The 23,597-nt window shown below is 34.5% G+C and overlaps 11 protein-coding genes and 5 pseudogenes across 16 annotated transcripts, besides 1 other annotated feature; 7 read left to right on the forward strand and 9 right to left on the reverse strand.

The window, feature by feature from the left end:
• Positions 1-16,311: part of a mobile genetic element that runs on past the window's edge.
• Positions 113-647, forward strand: TVAGG3_1040870 (annotated as a pseudogene). The gene has a single exon. A coding segment is annotated over exon 1 (535 nt).
• On the forward strand, positions 978-1,454 carry TVAGG3_1040880 (uncharacterized protein; the record flags this gene model as incomplete). Its single annotated transcript, XM_051255500.1, has 1 exon — positions 978-1,454. One exon carries the CDS (start codon positions 978-980, stop codon positions 1,452-1,454), a length of 477 nt encoding a protein of 158 aa, XP_051081074.1.
• TVAGG3_1040890 (uncharacterized protein) lies at positions 1,484-1,970 on the forward strand (the record flags this gene model as incomplete). The annotated part of the gene is made up of 1 exon (XM_051255501.1): positions 1,484-1,970. A coding segment is annotated over one exon (487 nt), but the record flags the coding sequence as incomplete, so codon positions are not given.
• TVAGG3_1040900 lies at positions 3,662-4,534 on the forward strand (annotated as a pseudogene). Its single transcript has one exon. A coding segment is annotated over exon 1 (873 nt).
• Positions 5,017-5,721, reverse strand: TVAGG3_1040910 (KilA, N-terminal/APSES-type HTH, DNA-binding family; the record flags this gene model as incomplete). The annotated part of the gene is made up of 1 exon (XM_051255502.1): positions 5,017-5,721. The coding sequence occupies one exon, from the start codon at positions 5,719-5,721 to the stop codon at positions 5,017-5,019; it is 705 nt and encodes a 234-aa protein (XP_051081076.1).
• On the reverse strand, positions 7,257-8,068 carry TVAGG3_1040920 (annotated as a pseudogene). The gene has a single exon. A coding segment is annotated over exon 1 (812 nt).
• On the reverse strand, positions 9,538-10,396 carry TVAGG3_1040930 (annotated as a pseudogene). The gene has a single exon. A coding segment is annotated over exon 1 (859 nt).
• Positions 10,451-11,634, reverse strand: TVAGG3_1040940 (annotated as a pseudogene). The gene has a single exon. A coding segment is annotated over exon 1 (1,184 nt).
• Positions 13,371-13,955, reverse strand: TVAGG3_1040950 (phage tail repeat-like family; the record flags this gene model as incomplete). The annotated part of the gene is made up of 1 exon (XM_051255503.1): positions 13,371-13,955. The coding sequence occupies one exon, from the start codon at positions 13,953-13,955 to the stop codon at positions 13,371-13,373; it is 585 nt and encodes a 194-aa protein (XP_051081077.1).
• TVAGG3_1040960 (uncharacterized protein) lies at positions 13,975-14,127 on the reverse strand (the record flags this gene model as incomplete). The annotated part of the gene is made up of 1 exon (XM_051255504.1): positions 13,975-14,127. One exon carries the CDS (start codon positions 14,125-14,127, stop codon positions 13,975-13,977), a length of 153 nt encoding a protein of 50 aa, XP_051081078.1.
• Positions 16,312-16,710: 399 nt separating the features above from the next.
• Positions 16,711-17,559, forward strand: TVAGG3_1040970 (uncharacterized protein; the record flags this gene model as incomplete). The annotated part of the gene is made up of 1 exon (XM_001328738.1): positions 16,711-17,559. The coding sequence occupies one exon, from the start codon at positions 16,711-16,713 to the stop codon at positions 17,557-17,559; it is 849 nt and encodes a 282-aa protein (XP_001328773.1).
• Positions 17,560-17,563: 4 nt separating this feature from the next.
• On the reverse strand, positions 17,564-17,806 carry TVAGG3_1040980 (serine threonine-protein phosphatase family; the record flags this gene model as incomplete). Its single annotated transcript, XM_001328737.1, has 1 exon — positions 17,564-17,806. One exon carries the CDS (start codon positions 17,804-17,806, stop codon positions 17,564-17,566), a length of 243 nt encoding a protein of 80 aa, XP_001328772.1.
• Positions 17,807-17,824: 18 nt separating this feature from the next.
• TVAGG3_1040990 (uncharacterized protein) lies at positions 17,825-18,187 on the reverse strand (the record flags this gene model as incomplete). Its single annotated transcript, XM_001328736.1, has 1 exon — positions 17,825-18,187. One exon carries the CDS (start codon positions 18,185-18,187, stop codon positions 17,825-17,827), a length of 363 nt encoding a protein of 120 aa, XP_001328771.1.
• Positions 18,188-18,647: 460 nt separating this feature from the next.
• Positions 18,648-19,145, reverse strand: TVAGG3_1041000 (phage tail repeat-like family; the record flags this gene model as incomplete). The annotated part of the gene is made up of 1 exon (XM_051255505.1): positions 18,648-19,145. One exon carries the CDS (start codon positions 19,143-19,145, stop codon positions 18,648-18,650), a length of 498 nt encoding a protein of 165 aa, XP_051081079.1.
• An 890-nt stretch (positions 19,146-20,035) lies between these two features.
• TVAGG3_1041010 (small Rab GTPase Rab7b) lies at positions 20,036-20,749 on the forward strand (the record flags this gene model as incomplete). Its single annotated transcript, XM_001328735.1, has 1 exon — positions 20,051-20,659. One exon carries the CDS (start codon positions 20,051-20,053, stop codon positions 20,657-20,659), a length of 609 nt encoding a protein of 202 aa, XP_001328770.1.
• Positions 20,750-21,433: 684 nt separating this feature from the next.
• TVAGG3_1041020 (uncharacterized protein) lies at positions 21,434-23,547 on the forward strand (the record flags this gene model as incomplete). The annotated part of the gene is made up of 1 exon (XM_001328734.1): positions 21,450-23,486. The coding sequence occupies one exon, from the start codon at positions 21,450-21,452 to the stop codon at positions 23,484-23,486; it is 2,037 nt and encodes a 678-aa protein (XP_001328769.1).
• Positions 23,548-23,597: the final 50 nt, after the last annotated feature.

The raw sequence follows: 23,597 nt of genomic DNA on the forward strand, positions 1-23,597 counted from the left end.
TGTAAACTTTGTTTTGCTTCAATTCGAAGAGATACTCAAATACGTCCATCTTTTTATTCTTAGTAAAATGTCATTTCCGAAAAATAGAAGCGTAAGTGTTTCAAAAGGTTTAATGGCGATGGCAGATGTGAAGTTAAATTCACCAACTCAAACAAACAGTCAAAGTGTTGTTGTCAATGTCAAAGACAGAGATGTTGAAGTGGGGAAACCATACGAAGACGAAGATGGTATAACAATAGTTCCTGTAAAAGAACAACCAACATATCCTGAAGTTAGCAGAGACTTAAGTTCTGTTGCAGATATTCGAAATGACTACCAACAACTTAAAGACAAACTTAAAACTCAGGAGAAGATTGTCAAGCTTTGGGTATAATGTAAACTTGGTCGAACACAACCCTGTAAAAGTGAACTCATATGTCATTGCACCTCATGAAGTTTTGAAAGAACTATTGAAACTTTTGACAGAGGCAGACGATATAAACATCAAAGAAATAGAACCCGACATTGCTTGCTGTGGTGTTTCATATAATGTCATTGACAAGATATACGTTATGAAAGGAGGTGAAACGTTGAACTTAAAATATAGTTTCCCAGACGTCATAAAAATATTTGACGACCACAACATTTCATTAAAGTTTGTTTGCTAAGTAAATGGCAGAAGACATAGTGGTTTATACTATTACGACTAAAAACCCTGAGTCATATAATTCTATAACAACAAACTTACAAAGTCCTCAAGGACGATATTGTAAACTGACCTTAAACACGATGACGACTAAAGCCTGTTTTGCTCTTTTGACACCAGAAGATTTTATTGTTGTGAATGGTAAAAAATACTCCTTTGAAGATACTTACTCAGATATACCACCAACAGGTTTGTTGACTTATTTAATACTTTAAGGACGGATGTAACATGTGCTGCAACTAGAGCAGGTTTCATTATGTTTGGATGTCCGACTGAGTTTAGTATAAACGATATGAGCTATAATACAAAACTTATATCTGGTTTTTACTACCAACAGTTTCCTATAACAGGAAAAGGTGTCATACAAGGTCTATCTGTTCCATTGACTTTAAGCACACCTATTTTATATATTGTTTCAAACTTAGGTTCAAAGTGCTATTCGAATGTCGACAGAAACTACTATGACCAAAAGATACTCATGCGTATAAACAACACTTTCTCTGCTGGTTTGCCTATTGTTCATTCGAATGCAGAGTTTTCAGCTTTAGTAAACTCAAACACTTTAGCAAACATAAACTTAACCTTAGTTGACGCAAACTTTGTTCCTGTAAAACTTTTATGTCCTATGTATTTGTCAATGACGGCAGAAAGTTTCGAATTGGAAGATGCAACTGGTGAAAGTATTGTACTACAAGAACAACTTCAACAACAAATAGCTCAAGAACAACAAATGCAACAAATAGCTCAAGAACAACAAAGTCAAGAATAAAAAAAATATTTTTTTTTATTTTTATAAAAATGTACAGAATAGACGTTTCAGATTTTTATGACTTCCAAGCGTTCAGAAATATGTGTCCATTTAGAGACTATAACAAAGCAATCGAGAATTTGAAACGTTTAGTCATTTATGTTGACTCTGCCCCAGAATGTTATGTCATGAAAGAATGGGATGTAGTCTTTAACAAACCTAAAGCGACAATAGTTTCAGAACAAGAATGTAAACAGAAACTTAAGAAAATAAAAGTCGTACAAGTTGGTATGAAGATGTTAGATGCTTGGGATATCTTATTGTCAAAACTTGAAGATTTTCAGTTCGTGTATAAGTTCTATACACCTTCTCCAAACTTCTATTCTATCTTCACTGGATATAAATACGAACAAGTAGAATGGAAAGAAAATGTTATAGAAGCTTGGTTAGACCATGTCAAAGAAATTATATGCAATGGAAACGAAAGAGTCTATGAGTATATCTTATGTTGGTTTGCAAACATCTTACAACATCCAAGTGCTAAAAATGAAACTGCTCTCATCATAATTGGAAAACAAGGAACAGGTAAGAACACTTTCTTTACAGATATCTTATGCAAACTGTTAGAGGCTTCGAATCCGAATATGACAAAACTTAGAAAACATCTGCGGTAAATTTAACTCTTCAATAGAGAATATGAAACTTATAGTATGTAACGAACTTCAAAGTATAGATACAACAAAAGTTTTGAACTCAGATGCTTTGAAGAGTCTTATAACAGACAAAGTTGGAGTTGTTGAAAGAAAATATAAAGACCAAAGAGTTTGTGAAAATGTTGCAAATTTCATTATGGTTTCAAACAACGCCGTTCCGATGAAGTTAGAAAGTTCTGACAGAAGATATGTAGTTGTCAGAACGTCAGAAGCTCATATGCAAGATACAGAATATTTTGACGACTTAGCAGAAACTTTGACATCTGACTTTTACAACCACTTGTTCTCATATTTCATGACATTAGATATTTCTAAGTTCAATCCAAGACAAATTCCACATACCGAAGAGAGACAAACATTGTTAGAAGCAAACAAGAGTGTATATGAACTGTTCATAGATGAAACTGACTTTGAGTGTTTAGATGAAAGGTCATTGTACGATTCGTATAAACAGTATTGTCAAGAGTATGGTTATATGACAGCGTCTAAACGAACATTCTTGGCAAATGTCAAAAGTCTTTTAGACGTACAGAATGGTGTATATACAAAGAAAAATTTTTCTGAGTAAATTTTAAAAAAAATATTTTTTATCCGATAGAAAAGATGACGAAATTCATCTCAGTCAACAAGTACATGTCAGGACTTAAAGAAGAACTAGACCCATTCACATATTTGAATGTTTACTTCTACCATTTTGAAAAGTCTTCATTCAGCAAAGTTTGGAACATCGAACCAGTTAAGTTTGCTATTGTGACTAAAAATGGTGCGAAATTTGAAGACTTAGACATAGAAGGTTTGTTAACAGTCAAAGAAAGTTTGACAGAAGGTTTCAACCTTAAAGAAGGCAAAGCATACAAACTTGTTATACCTTATGAACCAAAGAAAGCAGACGACTATGAATATTATGAGTCTAAGATAGTTGAAGTTCAAGGTAAATTGGGTAAAAAGATTTTAGAGTCTAAGCCAGTGTTTGCTCCTAAAGAGGAAGAGAACATTGACATTGACCCAGAAATGTTCTAAAAATAAAATTTTATTTTTACATGTCATATCTCCCCTTCTCTGGCTCTGGTTCTTTCTTCTCTTCTTCTACTTTCTTTTCTTTCTTTTCTCTCTTCTTCTTCTCTGGTGGAGTTATGTCAAACTTCTCAGAACCATATTTTTGTAAAGGTCTTTGTCCTTTAATAGCTCTTCTATTCTGTTTTCTATTTCATCTTCAAGAACAGCGCATGTGTCTCTTTGCATTCTAAGAAGTTTTGTTGGACTTCATCTCTCCAAGAGGCGTCATCTCTGTCAACAAGTCTGTCATTGACAAATTTTAAGACTTCTCTGCTTAATGTTTATGGTTCTTGTCATATTCCCAGAAACAGAACTTAGAACAAATTCACCTTTCTTGTTTACACTATGTAAGATTTTATGGTCGACAGATGTTTTGCTGTCGAAAAGCTTGTCTCGAATATAGATAGCGAAATCGCTAGACATTTCCTAAAAGATAAAATTTTTAATTTTTCTAAAAATATGTTAGAAAAAAAGTTTGCTGACATTGACAAGAAATTTGAGAATGTTTTAAACAAGAACAAGAGGAAGTTGGAAAATGCTCAGATAAAACCCATAACATGACAAGTTCTTATTTGCTCAGAATGGTATAACAGGTCTAATCGCACCGCCTGGGTCGGGTAAGACTTTCACTTATCTTAAAATGGCTGCACAACAACAAGAACTAGATGAGAAGAACCCATTCTATGAGTTAGTAGTCATTTGTAGTACTTCTGGTCAATTTGACCAAACCGTCAATTCGTTCAAAGATATTATAAAAAAGTCTAAGTTATGTATAAAAGACTCTGAGTTGTTAGATTGGATAAAGAAGTACCAAAGAAGGTTTTGAAGTACAATGCTATAAATGAGTATGTCAATTCGAAGTTTAAAGACCCAAATGAGGAAATGCAGAGAATATTAGAGAAGAAACACTTCAGAAACAAACAGAAAGAGATAGAATACATTTCGAAGAAATTGCAATCTTACGATTGGAAGACTTACCCTCATAGATGTCTTCTTATCTTAGATGACTTTGCTTCTCATCCTTTGTTAAAGAATAGAGAACAAGACATGTGTCGAATTCTTAAGAAGCTCAGACACTTTAACATCTCAGTTGTCATTTGTGTACAGACAGCCAAGAGTTTAAGTAAGGATGTAAAGAGAATACTTACTGACATTGTACTTTTCCCCGGATTGTCCGAAGACGATTTCATGGAACTTATGAAAGAGTCCATGGCAGGTAAGTTTGACAGACATGAACTATGGGAGAAGTACAAAGTCATACAAGACCCTCATACTTCTTTCAGAATTCACATCTACGCGAACAAAGTTCAAATTGTTTCAAGACAAGCTTGAAAATGTAAGTGTTTTAGTCTTAGTCTGTTGTGGTGCTGGGGCTGTCGGTTCTTCTGGCTTTGGAAGACATTCAGGAAGAGGAATGTCAGAAGGAAGGACTTTTCCTGTCGGAAGGAAGGACTTTTCCTGTTGGAAAGAAAAACTTTTCCTGTCGGAAAGAAAAACTTTTCCTGTCGGAAGGAAGAACTTTTTCTGAAGGTCGGCCAAAAAGTTCTCAATTTTCGAAAATTTGAATGGTTTACGGACGGACAACAGAAAAAATTTTTCCTGTCGGAAAGAAAAACTTTTCCTGTCGGAAGGAAAAACTTTTCCTGTTGGAAGGAAAAACTTTTCCTGTTGGAAGGAAGGACTCGGAATGTCGGAAGGAAGGACTCGGAATGTCGGAAGGAAGGACTCGGAATGCCAGAAGGATTTGACAAGACAATTTACCATCTAGAGCTACCTGAGCCATCTGAAGTCAAGACCAAAAATAAATGGTTCATTTACTCTTCCTCTTTGAAGTTGTCAAAATACTCTGTTATCTTTTCCTTTAACAATGGCAAATCTTCTTTGAATGTAAGTATTGTACAACCTTTCATATCGTAGTGTGTTTGAGGTAAAGTATCTTGAACTATCTGTTTAACATCTTCATTTGGTGTCATTGAAATCGGTAAGTTTTCGCGATAGAACCAATTTCTGTCAGATTTGTAAATCTTAGCAAGGTCGTAAAAGCTTTTGTTGTTTCTTCTGACTAAATGCAACATAACCATATCTCTGTCTTCTTCATTTTCCATCTCTTCAGTGTAAATCATATACTTATAGTTCTTTTCCTTTCCTTTTGGTACCGAACGTGGTATTCTTTTCTGTATGTTTTTGTCTTTTGCTTCAATGACTTCATCTTTTGCATGAAGTTTCTTTTCCATCTCTTCACGTTCTTGTCTATGAATTTCATCTAACATCATGAAAATATAACAAGCGTAACGAGGTGAAGCCCACATTGCAACAGCATTTACAAGAAGTCTATGTACATACCAACCTCTCAAACCATTTGGCAAATTTTGACGATTTTCGTACGGAATCTCGACCCTCGGTTTTCCGAGGGTCGCAAACATATGAGGAAATTCTTCTAAAAGTTCTTTTGTCTGTTGGTTTTCAAACCAATGATATGCTTGCTTTGTAGAACGAAGAGCATTCAAAATACTTTGCATTTGGTACATGTCATCTTTGACTGAACGAATGAGACGTAACTGTTTGTTATACTGAACCCACTCGTATTCTTCATTTATATCTTCATGAACGATAGCAGTTGTTGTGTTCTCTGTTGTTGTCATATCTGTCTTTACATACAAAATAAAAAATAAAATAAAAATAAAATTAGCGTTATTTTCTAACTTTCACAAAAGACCAAAAATAAACGCTTTACATGTATTTTTCAGCAACTTCGTCAAATAATTTTATAGCTTTGTCGATCTCATCTACTTCAAACGTTTCTTTACCTTTCATGGGAGCACCATACAATTTCTCAAACTTTTCAAGCAGTTCTGTTTCAGCAGCTCTCATATCGTTAACAAACGCAACCTTGACTCTATTGACTATACTGTCATATCTTTGAGTTATATTAAATGTTCTTCCTATCTTATATCTCTTTGTATTGAAGTCCTTCGGTTTCTGAACGATGTAAAGTAAGCCCTCAGTGCAACGTTCAGTATCGAATGAACCATATGTTATGAAATTATATCCAACAACTGGGTCAATCCAGAACAAAACTACTGGTATAAGACTTTTGTCGATGAGATATGCTCTTGTTCCATAGAATCTTACCGATATCATAAGCTCAGGATTTCTTGTCAAAATTTTCTGAGTTGAAGCATTTTTAACCCAGTCGTGTGCTTTCTTTCCTTCAGATAGTGTTAAAATGTCTGACAAAGAATATTTTTTGTATTTCTTTGAGTATCTTACGTTTAAATCACCTATTCTAACCACCTTGGTCTCATTGTCTATCTTTTTAACTGTTTCAAACTCAGTGTTTGTCATTTTCTGTTCTTACATACAAAATAAAAAAAAATATTTTAAAAAAACTAACGTTAGTTTTCTATCTTGAGGAAATTCATGATTTCAGGGATTTTTTGACGAAGTGTCAAAGTTCTCTTCGTAAAAAAAATACAGTTATATCATGAAATTTGGTCATTTTTTCACGATTTTCATGAGTTTTAGGCGACCCCTGTAAAAGTCGGGGTCACAATTTTTCACGATTTTCATGAGTTTTAGGCGAGTAAGATTTTCTATCTTGTATAAAAGATATGATTTCAGGGATTTTTTTGACGAAGTGTCAAAGTTCTCTTCGTAAAAAAAATACAGTTATATCATGAAATTTGGTCATTTTTTTACGATTTCAGGGATTTTTTTTACGAAGTGTCAAAGTTCTCTTCGTCAAAAAAATACAGTTATATCATGAAATTTGGTCATTTTTTTCAGCAAAAATATATTTTAGGTGGAACCAGGTCCCTCGGTCCCCAGGTAATTTAACTTCTCTTAAAATTACTGACAACATGACATTTTGACAACAACACAGGAAATAGACTTCTTCGTAAATGTTTTGTTGAGACTTCATCGTCAATGAGCGTAAATCAGACAAAAATATATTTCTAACATAACTATTTACAAGCGTTTTACATGGTATATGTTGTGATGGTTCATGACTTTAAACAGTTTTGTGGCTTCTATTTCTTCACGAAGGATATCAAAAGTTTTAACTATGCCGAATGTTTCTTTATATTTCTTCTTGACGTCAGATAGAAGGAAATCGTCAGCAGTTGGATAGTTTTTGTTCAGAAATGTCAACATGTCCATTTTATCTTCTGCTGGTTTCTCTACTTCTTTCTTTAAGTCAGCATAGTCGTTTCGCATACGTTCTATCTCTTTGACGGAGTAGTTATATTTCCTTGTTGCTGCTTTACATTTAGAACATTGTGGGTTCATTTTAGCATTGTACATTGAAACCTTACCTGCAAGTATGACTAAGGCGTAAATGGTTTTCTTTAACTCAAAGGCTGCTGGTTTTATTTGTCCATTCCATACTTTACCTCTTCTATCTTTATCTCTTATCTGCAAGACACATTTTGCAACTAACGAAACAAAGTTGTCGTAGGTCTTAAACTCTTCAGATTTGTATATGTCAATGAAATATACCATATCGCAGTCTTTGTGGTTGCAATGAAATCCAAGAAACTCATAGTTTACCTTTCGTATGAACTTCTTTATTTCTACTGAGTCAGTTGGTTTCACTTCTATTTCATCGAATTCTGGAATTGTAAGCTTTTGTTGTTGTATTTCAGGAAGTTTAGGTAGATGTTCCACCAGGTCCTACATTTCATAAAGATACTGTTCATTTGTTTCATCTTTTGCACTACAGTCTAAATCTCCTTGGAGAAGTTCCTGTTTTATCTTCTGGATTTCTGTTTCGAAAGTATATGAAGAAGGAATGAAGCTTTTCATCTCTACTAACATAGATGTTGGGTTCATGACTAACGAGTTTGGTGCTGTTGTTGCTAACATGTTCTTACAATAAAAATAAAAAAATATTTTTTTTAAAAACTAACTTTTTTTTTATTTCAGCACAAAATGAACGAGTTTTGTGTGTTTTCTACGATGGGGCCAAAAGTGGCTCGACCTCAAAACAAGCATTTTGTGAAGAATATACCAACCCGCGGAATTCCGGCGGTTGCTTTTTTTATACAAAATTCAAGAGTTTTGTGTGTTTTCTACGATGATAAAAAAAATGGTTCATTTACTCACAATATTTTTGTACAAAACGACCCCAAACTTTTAACCTCTCTTCTGCAGCTTCTAATGCTATCTTAGCGAGTTCATATTCTCTAAATTCTCTCTTTAAATCTTCTTGTTCCCATTGGTCTAGTTCGTATGGAGAATCTCTATAACCAGAACATATCTCACGTTCATGTTCTATTTGTTTTTCGCACTTTTTTCTAACTTCTTCTTCGAACAAAGGTTTTGCATTCTCTACTGTATCTTCAAGTTCTTCTTCATCTAATTTCTCATGACTTTCTTGTCTATGGAGTCCAGAATTTTTCCAACTGCTATACAATATTTTGGAGAAGCCCACATTGCTATATAGTTTGTAAGTCTTGGGTCTACATACGTTCCTCTAACCTGTTTGTTTATCCGGAATTCCTGCAGAAATTTTGTATAAAAGCACCGCCGGAATTCCGGCGGGTGGTATATTCTTCAAAAATGCCTTAAAATACTCTTCCCAGGACTTATTTTCCAACAACTTTCTAAAGTCTTTCCTAAACTGCTGACACATATTTGTTGCATTTATATAACCATCCTTGTCTTCTACGTAAGACTTCAATACCGTTGTAAGTGCCTTTTGTGAATGTTTCGCCATTAGATTTGTTCGTGAACGTTTTTGCTTCGACTGTCATTTCAGTTCTTACAATAAAATAAAAAATATTTTTGGGTGGCTTAACCGTCGGACATTCGTTTGTGGCTTAACCGTCGGACATTCGTTTGTGGCTTAACCGTCGGACATTCGTTTGTGGCTCGACCTCAAAACAAGCATTTTGTGAAGAATATACCAACCGCCGGAATTCCGGCGGTTGCTTTTTTATACAAAATTCAACGGGTGAAAGAATACGATGAAGAAGTCTCAACAAAACATTGACGATGAAGTCATGACAAAACATTGACGAAGAAGTCTCAACAAAACATTTACGATGAAATTCATGACAAAACATTTACGATGAAGTTTATTTCCTGTGTTGTTGTCTAAATGTCATGTTGTCTCATTTTTTCAGAGAAGTTAAATTGACCGAGTGACCGAGTGACCTGGTGACACCTAAAAACCATCTACCCTAAAATATATTTTTTCTGTCTTAAGGAAATTCATGAAAATTCACCTGTTGAATTTTATATAAAAAGCAACCCGCGGAATTCCGCGGGTTGGTATATTCTTCACAAAATGCTTGTTTTGAGATCTCACCACTTCACCTAAAATATATTTTTCAATACTTTTCAGCACTTTTCCGTAGTTGTATATGAAAGACAATTCGAGATAAAAGTCATAGTACAATGGAATTATATGCTGCACACCGTTTGTTGTGAACCAAACTTGAAAGTCAGAGAAACTGTTACTAGGTGGTTCGTAGAATTTAGAAGCAAAGTCATAGAAGTCCTTACCGATACATAGAAAACTGTTGTTGCTTGAACTGAAACTTGCATGACACATGACATTTTGAGGGTCAAACACGTTTCTATAAACTGTCAAATCTGCTGGTGGGAGTATAAATTTAAATGGACCATCTGGTGGCAATGGTTCGTTCTGGTTTAGTAACCGAAGAAATTGTGCCCAAGAACGTTTGTCTACTCCCAATATAAAAACTCTGTATCTCTTGGAGGGTTAATTTCAATCTTTTGAAATGAAACTGTGGAGTTCATCTTGTCATATTCTAGTTTCAGATAGTATGTTCCATTTAGTAAAGAGTTGTATTTTTCTTGAAATTCCCAGTAGTATTTGTTTATTTGAGTTTGAAAGTCATTTAGAGTTTTTTCAAGACTTTCGTCTGAACGAATTGTAAAGATTTTCATTTCGTCAAATTTTTCTATTAGACCATCAGAACTTTTATACTGCCCATGAAAATATACTGCGAACATAAACGCGTTAGTTCTATTTGAAAACAAAACTCTTCTAAATCCTATTGCCTTTGCATCTGAAGGACTTTGAAGCCAACGAATTGGATAGTCAAACCTGTATATTCGGGATGAAATTTCTTCATCTGAAATATTCCTACCAGCATTTGTAAAGATATAGTCTAACGGTTTTGTATCTGCTACTTTTGTTCTTTGTTTTTCAACCTGAAGCATTTAATATATGTAAAAATATACTGTTTTAAAAACGTTTTTACTTCATGCAATTTTTTACTTCATGCAATGTTTTATTTCTGTGCCGTCTTCAAGTATACCCCAATATTTCCTTTTCGATATTACATGAACTTCGGAAAATACCTTATCTAGCTTAAAAAAGCCCATCTTTTCACCGACCATTCCCATTTCAATGAGTTTGTTATAGCCTTCTTCGTTCGTCATGAGTGCGTCAATGTTCTCATAGTATACCACAACTTTGGATTTAACCTCGGAGAAGAATTTGTTGTAGTTGTCAAGGACTGCTTTTGCGAACTGAGGGTAGGACCAATGTTCGACAATAGGTTTTAATGTGGTTACTAAGCCATTTTGACCTTCGGTGAACTCGTACTTCAAAACAAAAGGAGAAAACCTTTCAACAAAGTTGTCGACCTTCTCATAGTGTTTACTCTTCATCTTTTGAGGTTTTTTAATGGAATATCCCCATGTCGAATTCATAAGCAATTTGAGTGTCATTGCAAGTTTGGGGTTTGAAGCTTTCCTAATATCATACATTTGTTGTATGACTTTTCCAACTGTATAGTTCCTTCCCGGGAACTCACCGTCTTCGTTTGGAATTCCAGTCGGAATATATTGGACAAACCTCATGTATGCAGCGTTAAGGTCGACATAGTATATTTTTTCATATGAGTCGAACTTGTCGCATCCAATCGGCCCAGTTTTTGGAAATTCAAGTGAGTCTCTTATCTTCTGAGAAACTTCTCCTGTTATCTCATAAACATCGTCGAAGCAACCTGTTTCATATAAAACCTTCTGACCTAACTCAGATGCTCTCCAATACAATTTGACGTCAATTGGATGTCTCAATGGAAGTTTGTTTATAGCATCTTGAAGTTCTTGCAACCTCATTGGAAGTTCTTCTGGTTCAGGTTGGTATCCGAACAAACCAACTCCTTGTGGAACTGTGTACTTCTTTTGTACTATAACTTTGTCTGGAACAACTTTTGGTCTTGCTAACAATGAAAAGTTTGTTTCGTCTTTTGGTACAAAAGTTTCTGTCAGCTTGTCATCTGGAATTGGTTCCAACAAACCTTTCTCGAAAAGAATGTTAACAGCTCTGACAATGTTGCACTTACCTTTTCCGAACAATGGGTTTGTAAGACTTTCGTTCAACATGAAGTGGTTGTGGACAAGTACAATCTTTAACCATGGTAAGTCTTTGTCAACAACATAGTCGTCATGTGAAGAACCTTTCTCAGTCGGTATGTTGACTCGGATATTCACATTTGCCAACGGTGCAATCTTTGTCAATTGACTTCTGAGAATGTACCTTGTTTTCACACATGACTCAAGATACTTCATTTTCTCATCTGTAACAAGACCAGAGTTCCTGAGACATGTAAGAATACAAGGTTCATTGACAATTGTTTCAATTGAATTGTAAATTCCATACCTTGTCAAGTCAATGTCAGACTTATTTCTGAACGGGAAGTATCCAGCATGTTGTCTGACTGCTTGAGGGTTAGGTTGGTACCATTCGAACTTCACGCTTGCAATTCCTTCAATTGCATTCAAAATGTCTGAGTCGGAGTCAACCATTTGTTCTCTCTTTGTAGTCTTGAAAGCGTCAAGAAGTTGTGCGGCTGTTGTGACATTGCCATGTGCATAGTAAATGTGACTATCCAAATCTGTTATGGTCAATCTGAGATTGTGTCCTTTCTTATTTCCGTCTTGAATTGCAGCAAGTACACCCATGAAGCCTTCTTTGTTCTTTCCTTTGTCAAAGTTTACTGTAAAGGTTCGACCAGATGTAATTTTACTTCTAACCTCACGGTACTTCTCATATGCATATCTTGTTCTTTCCATGGGAACATGTGCGTCTTCACCTTTTCCTTTTTTCCTTCTCAAAGGATGCAATTGTTCGTCATGTTTCCAGTAGAATCTGGCAAAGCCGTCGTGTCCTTCAACTTGAGGTTCACTAACATCGAAAGGCATGTCCATAAGACGTTCTTCTTCTAACCTCTCTAGTCTGTTTGGATAATTTGCACGTGCTGTTTTTAAGTCCATTTCGTAGCGAAGACCAGACAGTTTGTCATAGACTTTTATGGGTCTTCCCTTCCTATATTTAAACTTCTTCGAAACTCTCCAGCCATATCTTTCTAACTCTGCTTTTATTCTAGCAGACCTTCTGTCCATTCTATATGGGGGCATTTTTATAAAAATAAAAAAATATACTGTTTTAAAATGGTATGCCATATAGCTTCTTGAATTTGTTAAGAAGTATTCGAACGTGTTTTCCATCTGTATCTCTAGCGTTTACATAAGCATAGCCTGCCTTAGTAAAATATACTTGTAATTTCCTATAGTTTACGCCGGTATAAAAGTAGAAAGAGTCTTGTTCTTCGCTATAGTAGTAAAACTCAAACGTATGCTTACCATAGTCTGTAATTTCAATTGTTTCATCTTCTAGTTCGTCGACAAATTCGAATACAATATCTCCAAATTTGCTTTTGTTCTTATTGTTTTCAGAACAAGTGACCCAACGTAAGTTTTCAAGTCTATTGTCGTTTCTTATACGGTTTATATGGTCTACAAAAGGTAAATTGTTAGGATTCAGTATAAAATGAGTTGCAATGACAACATGTTTAAGATAGCGTTTCCCACTCATCTTCATAATAGCATATCCGTCATTTCGCTCCCATTCGCTTAAAACTCTTTTTGTCTCTTTTTTTCTGACTTCAAATGACTCACAACAGTGAATTTCATATTTCTCATCTAACAAACAAGTTTCCCAACGGTCTTCTCCAACAAACTCAGCGTACATTTCAAATAAAATAAAAAAAATGTTTTTTAAAAAAATGTTTTATTTTAAATGGTATGCCATTTCATATTTCTCATCTAACAAACAAGTTTCCCAACGGTCTTCTCCAACAAACTCAGCGTACATTTCAAATAAAATAAAAAAATGTTTTTTCCTTTACTTTACATAACCACCTGCTGCCATAAGTCTTTGACGCCAACCCATACCAGCTAATGAAGGTTGACTTGGTTTAGTATTGAAACTAAACTTTGGTTTTGGTTTATCTTCAGTTTTTGGCTTCCCTTCTTCTATTGGTTTTTCGTCACTTTTCGGTTCATCTGACTTTACCTCACTTGCTGGAATAGTTGTGTCGTCAACATCTTCATAAATATCATATGCCATCTTTTTTTGTTTTCCTTTCAACTTTTTGTGTTTGTTGTAAAGTTTAGAATATTTCGACTCTAAGTCAATGAGATGTTCTATAATGAACTGTTGGTCAGTGAAGTAAACTTTTCCATCTGTTGTCTCGAAAGCTCCTTCAGACTTCAATATTTTATTTGTGAGAGTCTGTTTCTTTTTTGAGATACTAGCCGTTCCATTTTTATGAAAAGTGACTTTGTAGTTAGGGTTTGTATTTCCAGACCTGGCACTTTCTATTATTGAATTTTTCTCTTCATCTGTAAGTTCTTTGACAGGTTTTGACAATGGTTCTGAACTTTTTGTTTGTGGTGTCAAATCTACCGTTTCAACTTCTTCGGTCATTTCATCTCAGTAAAAAATTTTAGTTTGGTTTGTTTTCAACTGGTTGTTTAGGTTTTTTAAGTCGGTCTAAAACTTCCTGAGGTATAGGAAGAACTTGACAAACACGTTGTGTAACTGCTGGAAGCCGACAAATCCATCTTGAACCCATTTGTCTCAATGCTGTATTGTTCATTTCATCTCAGTAAAAATTTTACATTCCCCACGTTTGAGGCGGTTGAGGTTGGTTGTTGTTTACCCACTGTTGTGCATGGTTATATCCTCTGTTAAAGAATCTTTCACCTTGGTCCATATAGTGCCCTGCTTGGTTATAGTAGTCATTTGCTTTTGTTTATAGTAGTTTCCTGCTTGTCTTCCTACATTGTCCATCCATCCTTGAACTTTTCCTCTTGTTTCAGGATTTGGAATAAGATTTGCTGCATCTCGTGCTACCTCCAACCTTTCTGTACAGTTTGTATAATAGGTTGTGCTTTCTCTTTAAGTATACCTAACGTACTCAAAATCTTCCTTCCAACTCCAAATACACCTCTGGCTATTGTTCCCACTGCGGGTAAAAATCTAGATGCGACTCCTGCTAATGCGCCAAATAAACCCATTTCTTATGGGTTAAAAATGACGAATACAAACAAGGACCCGTATGTTTCTAAGGCGACAAAGAAAGCACTCATGGTAAAAATCTTTAGTTCAACACCAAATGCTTGGTTTATGGATATCTTGGAAAACATTCCGAGGTATAGAGAAGATGGACCTCCATACTGGCTAATATTTGTCGGTCAAAACACAAGATACTGTGAAGCCATACCATTACAGTCCAAAAATATTTTAGATGTGAAAACTGCTTTGACAATATTCGTTGACAAATACCATCCAACAAAACTGACATCTGACTATGAAAGTTCTTTCAAATCAGACGATATTAAAAACTATCTGCGTTCAAAAAATGTAAACCAATATTTCATTGTCGACCAAAACCATTCTGCTCTTGGTGTCATTGACAGTTGTATAAAATCTTAAGAGACTTAAACCAACCACAAGGTGGTGAAGCAAATGAAATGTCATATGACGACAAATATAGACATTTCTCCATGGCAAAGATGAGACAAGTTTTAAATATTTACAATAGCCGTAAACAAAAAGGTTTGGGAAACCACTCCCCCGAAGAAATGAAAAACAACCCCGACTTAGAGAAAGACTATATATTTAATAGTTTAGTCAAAAGGGATTAACAAGAAAGAATGCCGGGCTTCAAACTTCAGAAAGGTGACAAAGTAAAAATAGAAATACCTAAACGCGACCCATATGAAAATACTATTGACTATGACAACAACAAGTACCCGACAGGTACTCACATTCGTGTTCGTAAAAATAGAAGAAAGTATACAAGAGAATATTATGAAGTTTTAGGCAAACATGGCAAAATGTACAGACTGCAAGCAGAAGATAAAACTACTATTGTCAGACCTCGTTTCAAACTTGTCAAAGTTCAAGGTGGTATACTTTCAAAGACAGTTCCTAACAAATATAAGACAACTCCTGACGAATATGCTAAAGAAGTTGAAAATGACGACTAAGCATTTCTATACCATGCGTAAACTGTCATGTAAGGTGGCATGTAGTCTTTACTTTGTCCCGTTGTTTGCGTATACCCTGAAACGCGATGTATATGGTTTCCTCCTCCCTCAGTGTTACTGGAGTAACAATCTATAGCAAACTTAACGTTGTCTTTAACATCATATCCTTTACCTTTTATCATTGCTGACCAATCCCAATATCTATGCTTATGCCAACCTGCTTGAGATGTACTTAAATCTATGTAGTGACTGTGCGCAGGTAAGTTTTCACCTGAAATCGTTTTACTTCCACCTGTTTCCTTTGAAGAGTTTGCACAATACAAAAACCTGTCGACTATTTGAGTCCAAGTTCCAAAACCAAGTACTACTTCTGGTCTGGTAGAGTTCATTGACGTGTAAATAGAGCCAACCGGGTAAATAAGATTCGGCAAAATTTGTTTAAGCACATTGAGTTCCTGTCTTAGATGTATAATACTATTGTCATTAGATATCAAAGTATCTACAAGACTTGTTGCCGGTGGTATTGTTGGAGCTTTACTTGGCAAGGTTGTGTTTAGTGTAATATCATCTGCTGTAAAAGTTGTAAAACTTGTATGTGTATGGTTCTTGTCGGCTTTAAGGTCTAAACATCCTGAAACCCATCCTGTATCGGCTTTAGTTTTTAAAATCTTTGTTGTCCGTTCATCATACCATTCAACCCTTTCTATAATTTCATTGTCTTTTTCATCCACATATTCCTTATCTGCCTTCTTATCTAATGCACTAGCCACAAGTGCTAACTCATCGTTAACATATGTTTTATCTGCTTTCTTTTCAACATCCTCTTTCGTTGCATATGTTGCATCTGCTCTGTCATGTTCTTCTTGAACTTTTTCAATGACATACTCTTTGTCAGCTTTGTTGTCAATATCTGCTTTCAAAAGAAGTTCTTTTATAGGTTTCTCGTTTAAAGTTCCTTTTGTTGGATTTACACAGACAGTATGGTTCTTATTGTCTTGAAATAGAAACTCATCTGTCATTGGGTTTAATGTCAGTTTTAAGTTTCCTTCTTTCAATGACTCAGATATCTTAGAATAGTTTGAAAAGTTTGTTGTGTTCTTATTTAGAGCTTGTATAATGAGTTGTCGGTTGTGTTGTATTTCTCTCATAGACGCTGTTTCATTCGACATTTTTATTCTAGATAAAATATGCTTTCAATAGAAAAAGAAAATTCAAGAGTTGCTACAACTAAACCATTAGATGAACTTTTTACGAATGTCGGTCAAAAGTTTGAGACAGAGACCGTAAAGCATGAAGGCTATCGTTTTGACTACCCGTTAAGATGGCTAAGAGACCCATCCGTCACAAAAGCTATTGGCTTTCGTAGAATGAAGTTCATTTCAGAAGCCATACATGGTTTCCCATTTACGGTCGGTTTTGAAATTCGATACTATAACAAAGAAAAACGTACGTATGAGAAATTTGAACAGGGAAAACTTTTACAAGTTAGTTTGCTTGTAAACTTAGAAACAACTCTTCAAGCTTTTCAAGAAAAAATAAACGATATCTATCTCGAATATGCAAAACAGTACAACATTGACGAAGGAGAGTACCATCTCGATATTATATATGACAGGAAAAATGCAACTGTTAAATTCAATAGAATAGAAGACCTTGGAGAAAACGTTTATATTTCTACAAAATATAACAACTTGGCATGGTATAGGTTTCTGAGGATGTTAAATCAGCCTGCAGAATATCCAGTACACCCGGACTTTTATGAAGTCGAAAACCCTAATGGAACATATGAAAATGTTTTCGACTCAGATGCTATTATAGTTCATGCTTCATTTTCTGGTGCACAAAACTCTTTTTTATGCTTGGCAAATGACTTTTACGAAAAACCTACAAAGCTATATGAACCACCGAGTGGAAGTATTTCAGACTTTCAAGTATGGTTTACTACAGATGGAAGAAAGAGAATAATTCCATTATACCATGCGTTTTACTTAGAACTTAGTTTCATATACAACTACTATCGAACGGTAAAAATATAATTTTTTAATACGGTTGAGGTGTTGGATTTGGTTGCCAACTAGACTGTGGTGCAGGTTCAGGCTGTTGTATAACAGGAGCTTGTTCTTCTGGTTCAGGGTCTTTAGGTATAATACCAACGAACTGACCTACTCTTTTACCAATATTTTTGACACCGTTCCAAATTCCTCTTCCGACAGATTTTATTCCATTCCATATACCTCTTCCAACTCTTCTGAAGAAGTTTCCAATACTACTGAAGAAACCCATTTTACTATATGTAAAAATCTAATGTCCGCCTAGTCTCTTACGTTTCCTGTTGAGTTCCATTGCATTCTTTAACTGCAGCTCATACATTCTATTTCTCCTCTGGTAGAAAACATACTCTGGGTCAACTCCTGTGTTCGCGTCATCTGCATAGAGTTGTTTATATCCCACTTCAGGGTTTGTATAAAACTCTTTCCATCTCATATTTGCATACCATGGTGGTAAGCCTAACGCAGCGTCATTTGACATGGCAGTTTGCATTTGTACATCTGTTGGCACTTGACCATAGTTTGCCATTGCAGTTTGTATTCTAACTTCATTTGGAATATTCTCTGGGTTTGGTTGTCCAGGTTGCTGTGCATTCGCTAAGTTCTGTGCGTCCATTTAATATTAGATAAAAATATCTCTTACGAGTACATATGCTGAACATTTGCAGACATTGGTTCATCTTCATATTCTCTATATCTTTCTGCCACGTCAAATAAGTAAATGACACAATGGAAAAAACCTAAAACAAGTAGTCCTATTTCAAACCACATTTACTTACCAATAAAATTTCTTTGTTATGACACTTTCTCCGGTTTATAGGACCTCTCTCATATTCTATCTTGTCATATCTAAACTCATAGTCATGTATGTCCCCTAACCATCTCATGACACTTTCCAAACCACTTTTATCGGATGTAAAGTAAAAGCATGGATGGTTATGTAAAACGTCTAAAGTTTCTAAAGAGTCTCTCAAAGTCCAGTCTACTTGGTATTGAAAATCGTATGTGTTATAGAACGGCGGGTCTACTATAAAGAAAACATTTTCCTTGTCTTTAAATTTTTCATACAACTCTGTTCAATGACATCTCACAAACTCTATACCCTCAATATATTTTTCTATGTTCTCTTTGAAAACGTTTGTATAGTTAAGATATAAAACGTTTGACATAAGTGTTTCAATGTCATGAACTCTTATAGAACCACTATATAATAGTCTAGAAGATATACTATCCCAGTCAATATACTCTGCTTTTTTCAAAACCTCTCTGACAATATCTTTCTTATCTAATGGTATACGTTCCATCTTACCTATAGGTATCTTTTCTTTCAACTCACTCAATATTTTGTTTGTGTCTGGTATATGTTTGAGACGGTTCATATAGTTGTCGAAGTCATTGCATATAATCTTTGCGTCTGGGAATACGGTATGGCACAAATGAGATATATAGAAACTTCCACCGAACAAGTCTACAAATGTTAGACCATTCGGTAGTTTCTTAAGTTCTCTCAATAGAATATCTTTACATCTACTCTTATTTCCAAAGAAGGGTAACGGTGGTTTTGTAAAATTCATTTTATATATATAATAAAAATGTTTTTACCTGAAAAGTGACAGAAAAGGCTTCTCAAAGTATACTTCCTTGGAACGCCCGTAACTTTACTGTAGCGACGATAGACCCTTACTTGTCCGGACATAGTTATACTATTTTGAGTCCTCTACCGAAAAGTCAACGACAACGACTTTCAAAAATTTTTAGGGCTAGAAGGCACGAAGTGCCTGGGAAGCCCGCTTCACCCAAAAAAACCTCATTTTATACTTCATTGTATACTAAACATCTTTGGGGCTAGAGGGCACGAAGTGCCTGGAAGCCCCACTACTCTTTTTTTTTTTTTTTTTTTTTTTTTAAATGCAATAGTTTTAAACAGGGTATTACCAAAGATATCATAAAATGATCTTTAGTATAAGAATTATTGCTTTTTGAATCATATCATTCATAATAATGTTAAAGTTACTTTTTGATATACTGTGAGTGGTGTAACTTAAAACCAATGGGTAGGGGCCTTATTTGAAAAGATTAATTTTGAATAAATAATTAGTTTTCATATTGAACCACAGACTATTACAAACTATTAAAATTCCAATTCACATTTGTTAAGGCTCAAAGTTGACATTTTCAATTTGAAATACAAAATTTTGAGGATAATACTCGCAAAAACAGATTCTGGACTGTATGAACATCACTGTTATAATACGTACATATACAATACAAGCTTTGCAGAACACTTTTAACCCTAATACAAATCATTATCAGCAGATTCAGGGTATGGTATCGCAATGATTTCTGAAAACTCATATTTATTTAAAATCTAGTCATGTGTTATCATAATCAACGGGTTCCAAACCCTCAGATTGCAAAATCAACTTTTGATAATTCCGTCGGTTTGACGAAAAATTTCAGAAAGATTTTTTTTAGGTAGATGTCACAAGACGCTAAAACAAAGACATTCAAAGTTGTTGTCCTTGGTGATACAGGTGTAGGTAAGACAACATTAATTCACCAATTTGTTAACGGCGAATTCATTGCCGATTTTAAGGCAACAATTGGAGCAGATTTTTCTTCAAAAATAATGACCGTTGATGGTCAGCGTATATACATTCAGATATGGGATACAGCAGGTCAAGAACGCTTCCACGCTGTTGGAGCTACATTTTATCGTGGTACAGATGCTTGCATTCTTGTCTACGATTGCACACAAGTTGAATCCTTCCACCGCTTAAGCTTTTGGAGAGAAGATTTATTCACAAAATCACAAATGGAACCAGATCCGAAATTCCCAATCATTATATTCTCAAACAAATCCGATCTTGAGAGCCAAAAGCAAGTAAATATAGAAGATGCTCGTCAGTGGGCTGAACAGAATGGATATCCTCTTTTCGAGGTCTCAGCTAAAAGCGGAGCCAATGTTCAGGATGGTTTCTTGAAAATCATTGAAATTTACCTCGCAAACTCAAAGGATCCAAACAATAGACCACAAATTACACTCAAGCTTACAGATACAAAGCAAGATAAGAAGCCTTGCTGCTGATTTTAAATCTTATTAGATTTTGTCTTTATTTTGTTCAAAAATAATATGTGTCACTATTCCCTCATTTGACTTTACTACAGATATAAAAATAACATGATGTTTCTTTGAAAATGATTTAGATTTTCTTTTTTTGCGATCAGAATTCCGAATTTTGAATTATTTTTAATACTGCCTTAAGTTTTTATTTATTGAACTTATGACTTTAGATCCAAAACCTTCTATTATTATGAAATTTCGGATATTTTTCTTGAAATTATCAGATCCACGATTTTCTGCTCTAAGAGATCATCATTTATATTCGATTATATTTTATTCAATATTCCGATTTGTTTCAATTTAGAGTTCTTAAGTCAAATTGCTAAAAGATATGATTAAGACTTTAATTAGCTAAATGACTGACTTGAAAATCTGGAATTATACTATCAGACAGCTCGATAATCAATTCATTTACTTGAATTGATGAATTTGAATAAACATTAGGATCTGAAAAAATGGAATAAATAAGTTGTATTGAGTTATTCTCTAATCTTTATATCCAGTATAAAATTCTTGCAGTAAGGTTTATAATTAATATGACGATCTCGGTGCGATTTTATAATCAATTTTTTGAAAAGAAAATCTGACGTTTTTACGGTTATTCTCATCGTAAAGAACAATTAAACCTGTAATATATTTAAAAATATACAAAAACACAACAATATTAATTATGCAAAATTGCATCATTATTATCGTTTTTGAAATTTTGACATGTAAAGTTTTGGTGGATCCTAATTCTTTTTACTGGATTTCGATGTACAAAGTGGCAATCGACTTCCAGGTAAAACAATATTCACATTTCGAAGGTATTGATGTGAAATTAATTGATAAACAGATAAATATCAAGATGTTTCAGAAATATACAGCGAATTTAGCAACATTAAAAAATTATTACCTCTTAGACTATGCAAATTCTGATCCTACTGGATTTTTTGATACCCCAAACATCAAAACAATGTTTCGTATTATCGATAAAACACCAAAAAAAGCATTTGCCTTATTTGATGCAATGTTTGTTCAAAATTTCTCATTAAACATTATAAAGATATATCAAAACCCAGAAATCTTCGCTGATATCGTTAGAGTTTACTTCAGCCAAGACTTAAGTAATCGTTTTATTTTTGGTTATATCACTTTTCCTGCAATATATGGATATTTTTCGATGGAAGAATTCACGGCTTCGGCAAGTAAATTTCTTTGTAACTACTTTAAGACTTGCGAAGATTCAGAATTTGCTACAATTTTACTGAAATCTTTCATGAAAGGAGTAACATTATTTTTTGATCATTTTCTATGCTCATTAGGCCATAACATGAGTGAATACAATGAACTTAAAGACTTACAAGACAAACACTTTTTTGATATTACAAATAAATCAATAAAAGAAGCCATTCCAACAGTATCACAGCATCATATTTCAGCTCTAGAAGCCTACGTCAAAGCATTTCCTAAGCTTGCAATAACTTTTTTTGTTGAAAATATGTTATATCGACCATACAAAACAGCTGCATCAGCATGCCCATATTTTCATAATCAAAAACGTTCAAATTCGTATCTCAAATACTTAGATCGTCTCAAAAACCAACAATACAACGATGACGTTTTAGAATTCTTGAATTCCTTCGTTTACTGCGAGTCACCAAAGCTCGATCAGCTTTCTTTTGGAAAGTTGAACTGGCATGGTGCAATTCCTTTGATAATTAGTGATGTCGATGTCAAATTATTTTATGAAATTTGTACTTTTTATCCAAACAATATTATTTATTGGCCAAAAGCTATTCCAACCTTTAGGAAATCATTTTCTCCTGTTATTTTCGACGTTTATCCTTGTTTTCCCTATATTGAGTTCGAATCTTTTGGAGAAGTCATGTTTGGCCCAGCACCTTCCCCGTATAATTTTGAAGATGTTGAAGAGTACAACAGAACCTATGCGGCGATAATCAAAAGAAGCAAGGATTCCCATGTAATGCTTTCAGAATCGATAAAAGAAATGGGATTTCCTGATAATGTTGAAGCATATCTCCTTAATGAACTCCTCAAAAACCATAAAGAGAGTTACTTTAGGTTTTTGACCGCAATTACAAAAGAACAGTATTTCAGAGAGTTTATGAACTATTGTGATGCCTCCTATACCCTTCTTCTTCAAGCAGTGCATCATAAAAGTCTCTCCGTATTCAAGAATATCCTTCTTCAAGGAAAATCAATTTCGGATTGCATAATTGACGCAATTTGCTACAAAGCGGGCCTCAGAGATAACATATCGCCTGAGATGTACTGGGAATTGATATTAGCTGTCATGGATAGCTACAGATTGAAAGTTTCCAAAAGAGGATATCAAATTGTCGACAAATTCAAGCTTGTTCTTTATAATTATGTGCCAAAGAACTTCAATGTATCAGGAAACAAGCGATTGGCAGACTGTATTGCATCAAAAGTCGATGCTTTGTCTGAATCTCATTGGACATTTGGAAAAATGCTGAGACAAGTCATCGCATTCGAGAAACAACTGCATGCAATACTTGGGGATAAGTTCGAGGACCTCTGGACGAATGCTTTCTGCTACGCTTTGATGTCTACTCATAGACAATTAATTGTTTTTCCTGTTTTCTTGTTTTGCCACTCATTTATACTCTCAAATGATATTATTGCGACACAGATACCTGACAACATCTCCAATTCATGGCACAACTTTTGCGCTGGAATGTGGTCGATTATTTGTACAAATGACGAGTTTTTACAGCTGGCAACGAATCACGCGGCGATAAGAAAGATGTTTACATATCCTGAATAATATTAATTTTGTTCTTTTCTTGAGAAAAGAATATTTTTTAATAGATTTTATATTTTAATTGTTTTAAATAAAGATATTATGTGTTTTTTTTGTTAATTTACATGGATGTAT

The sequence above is a fragment of the Trichomonas vaginalis genome, chromosome I (genome assembly GCF_026262505.1).
Source record: "Trichomonas vaginalis G3 chromosome I, whole genome shotgun sequence".
NCBI classification, from domain to species: Eukaryota; Parabasalia; order Trichomonadida; family Trichomonadidae; genus Trichomonas; species Trichomonas vaginalis.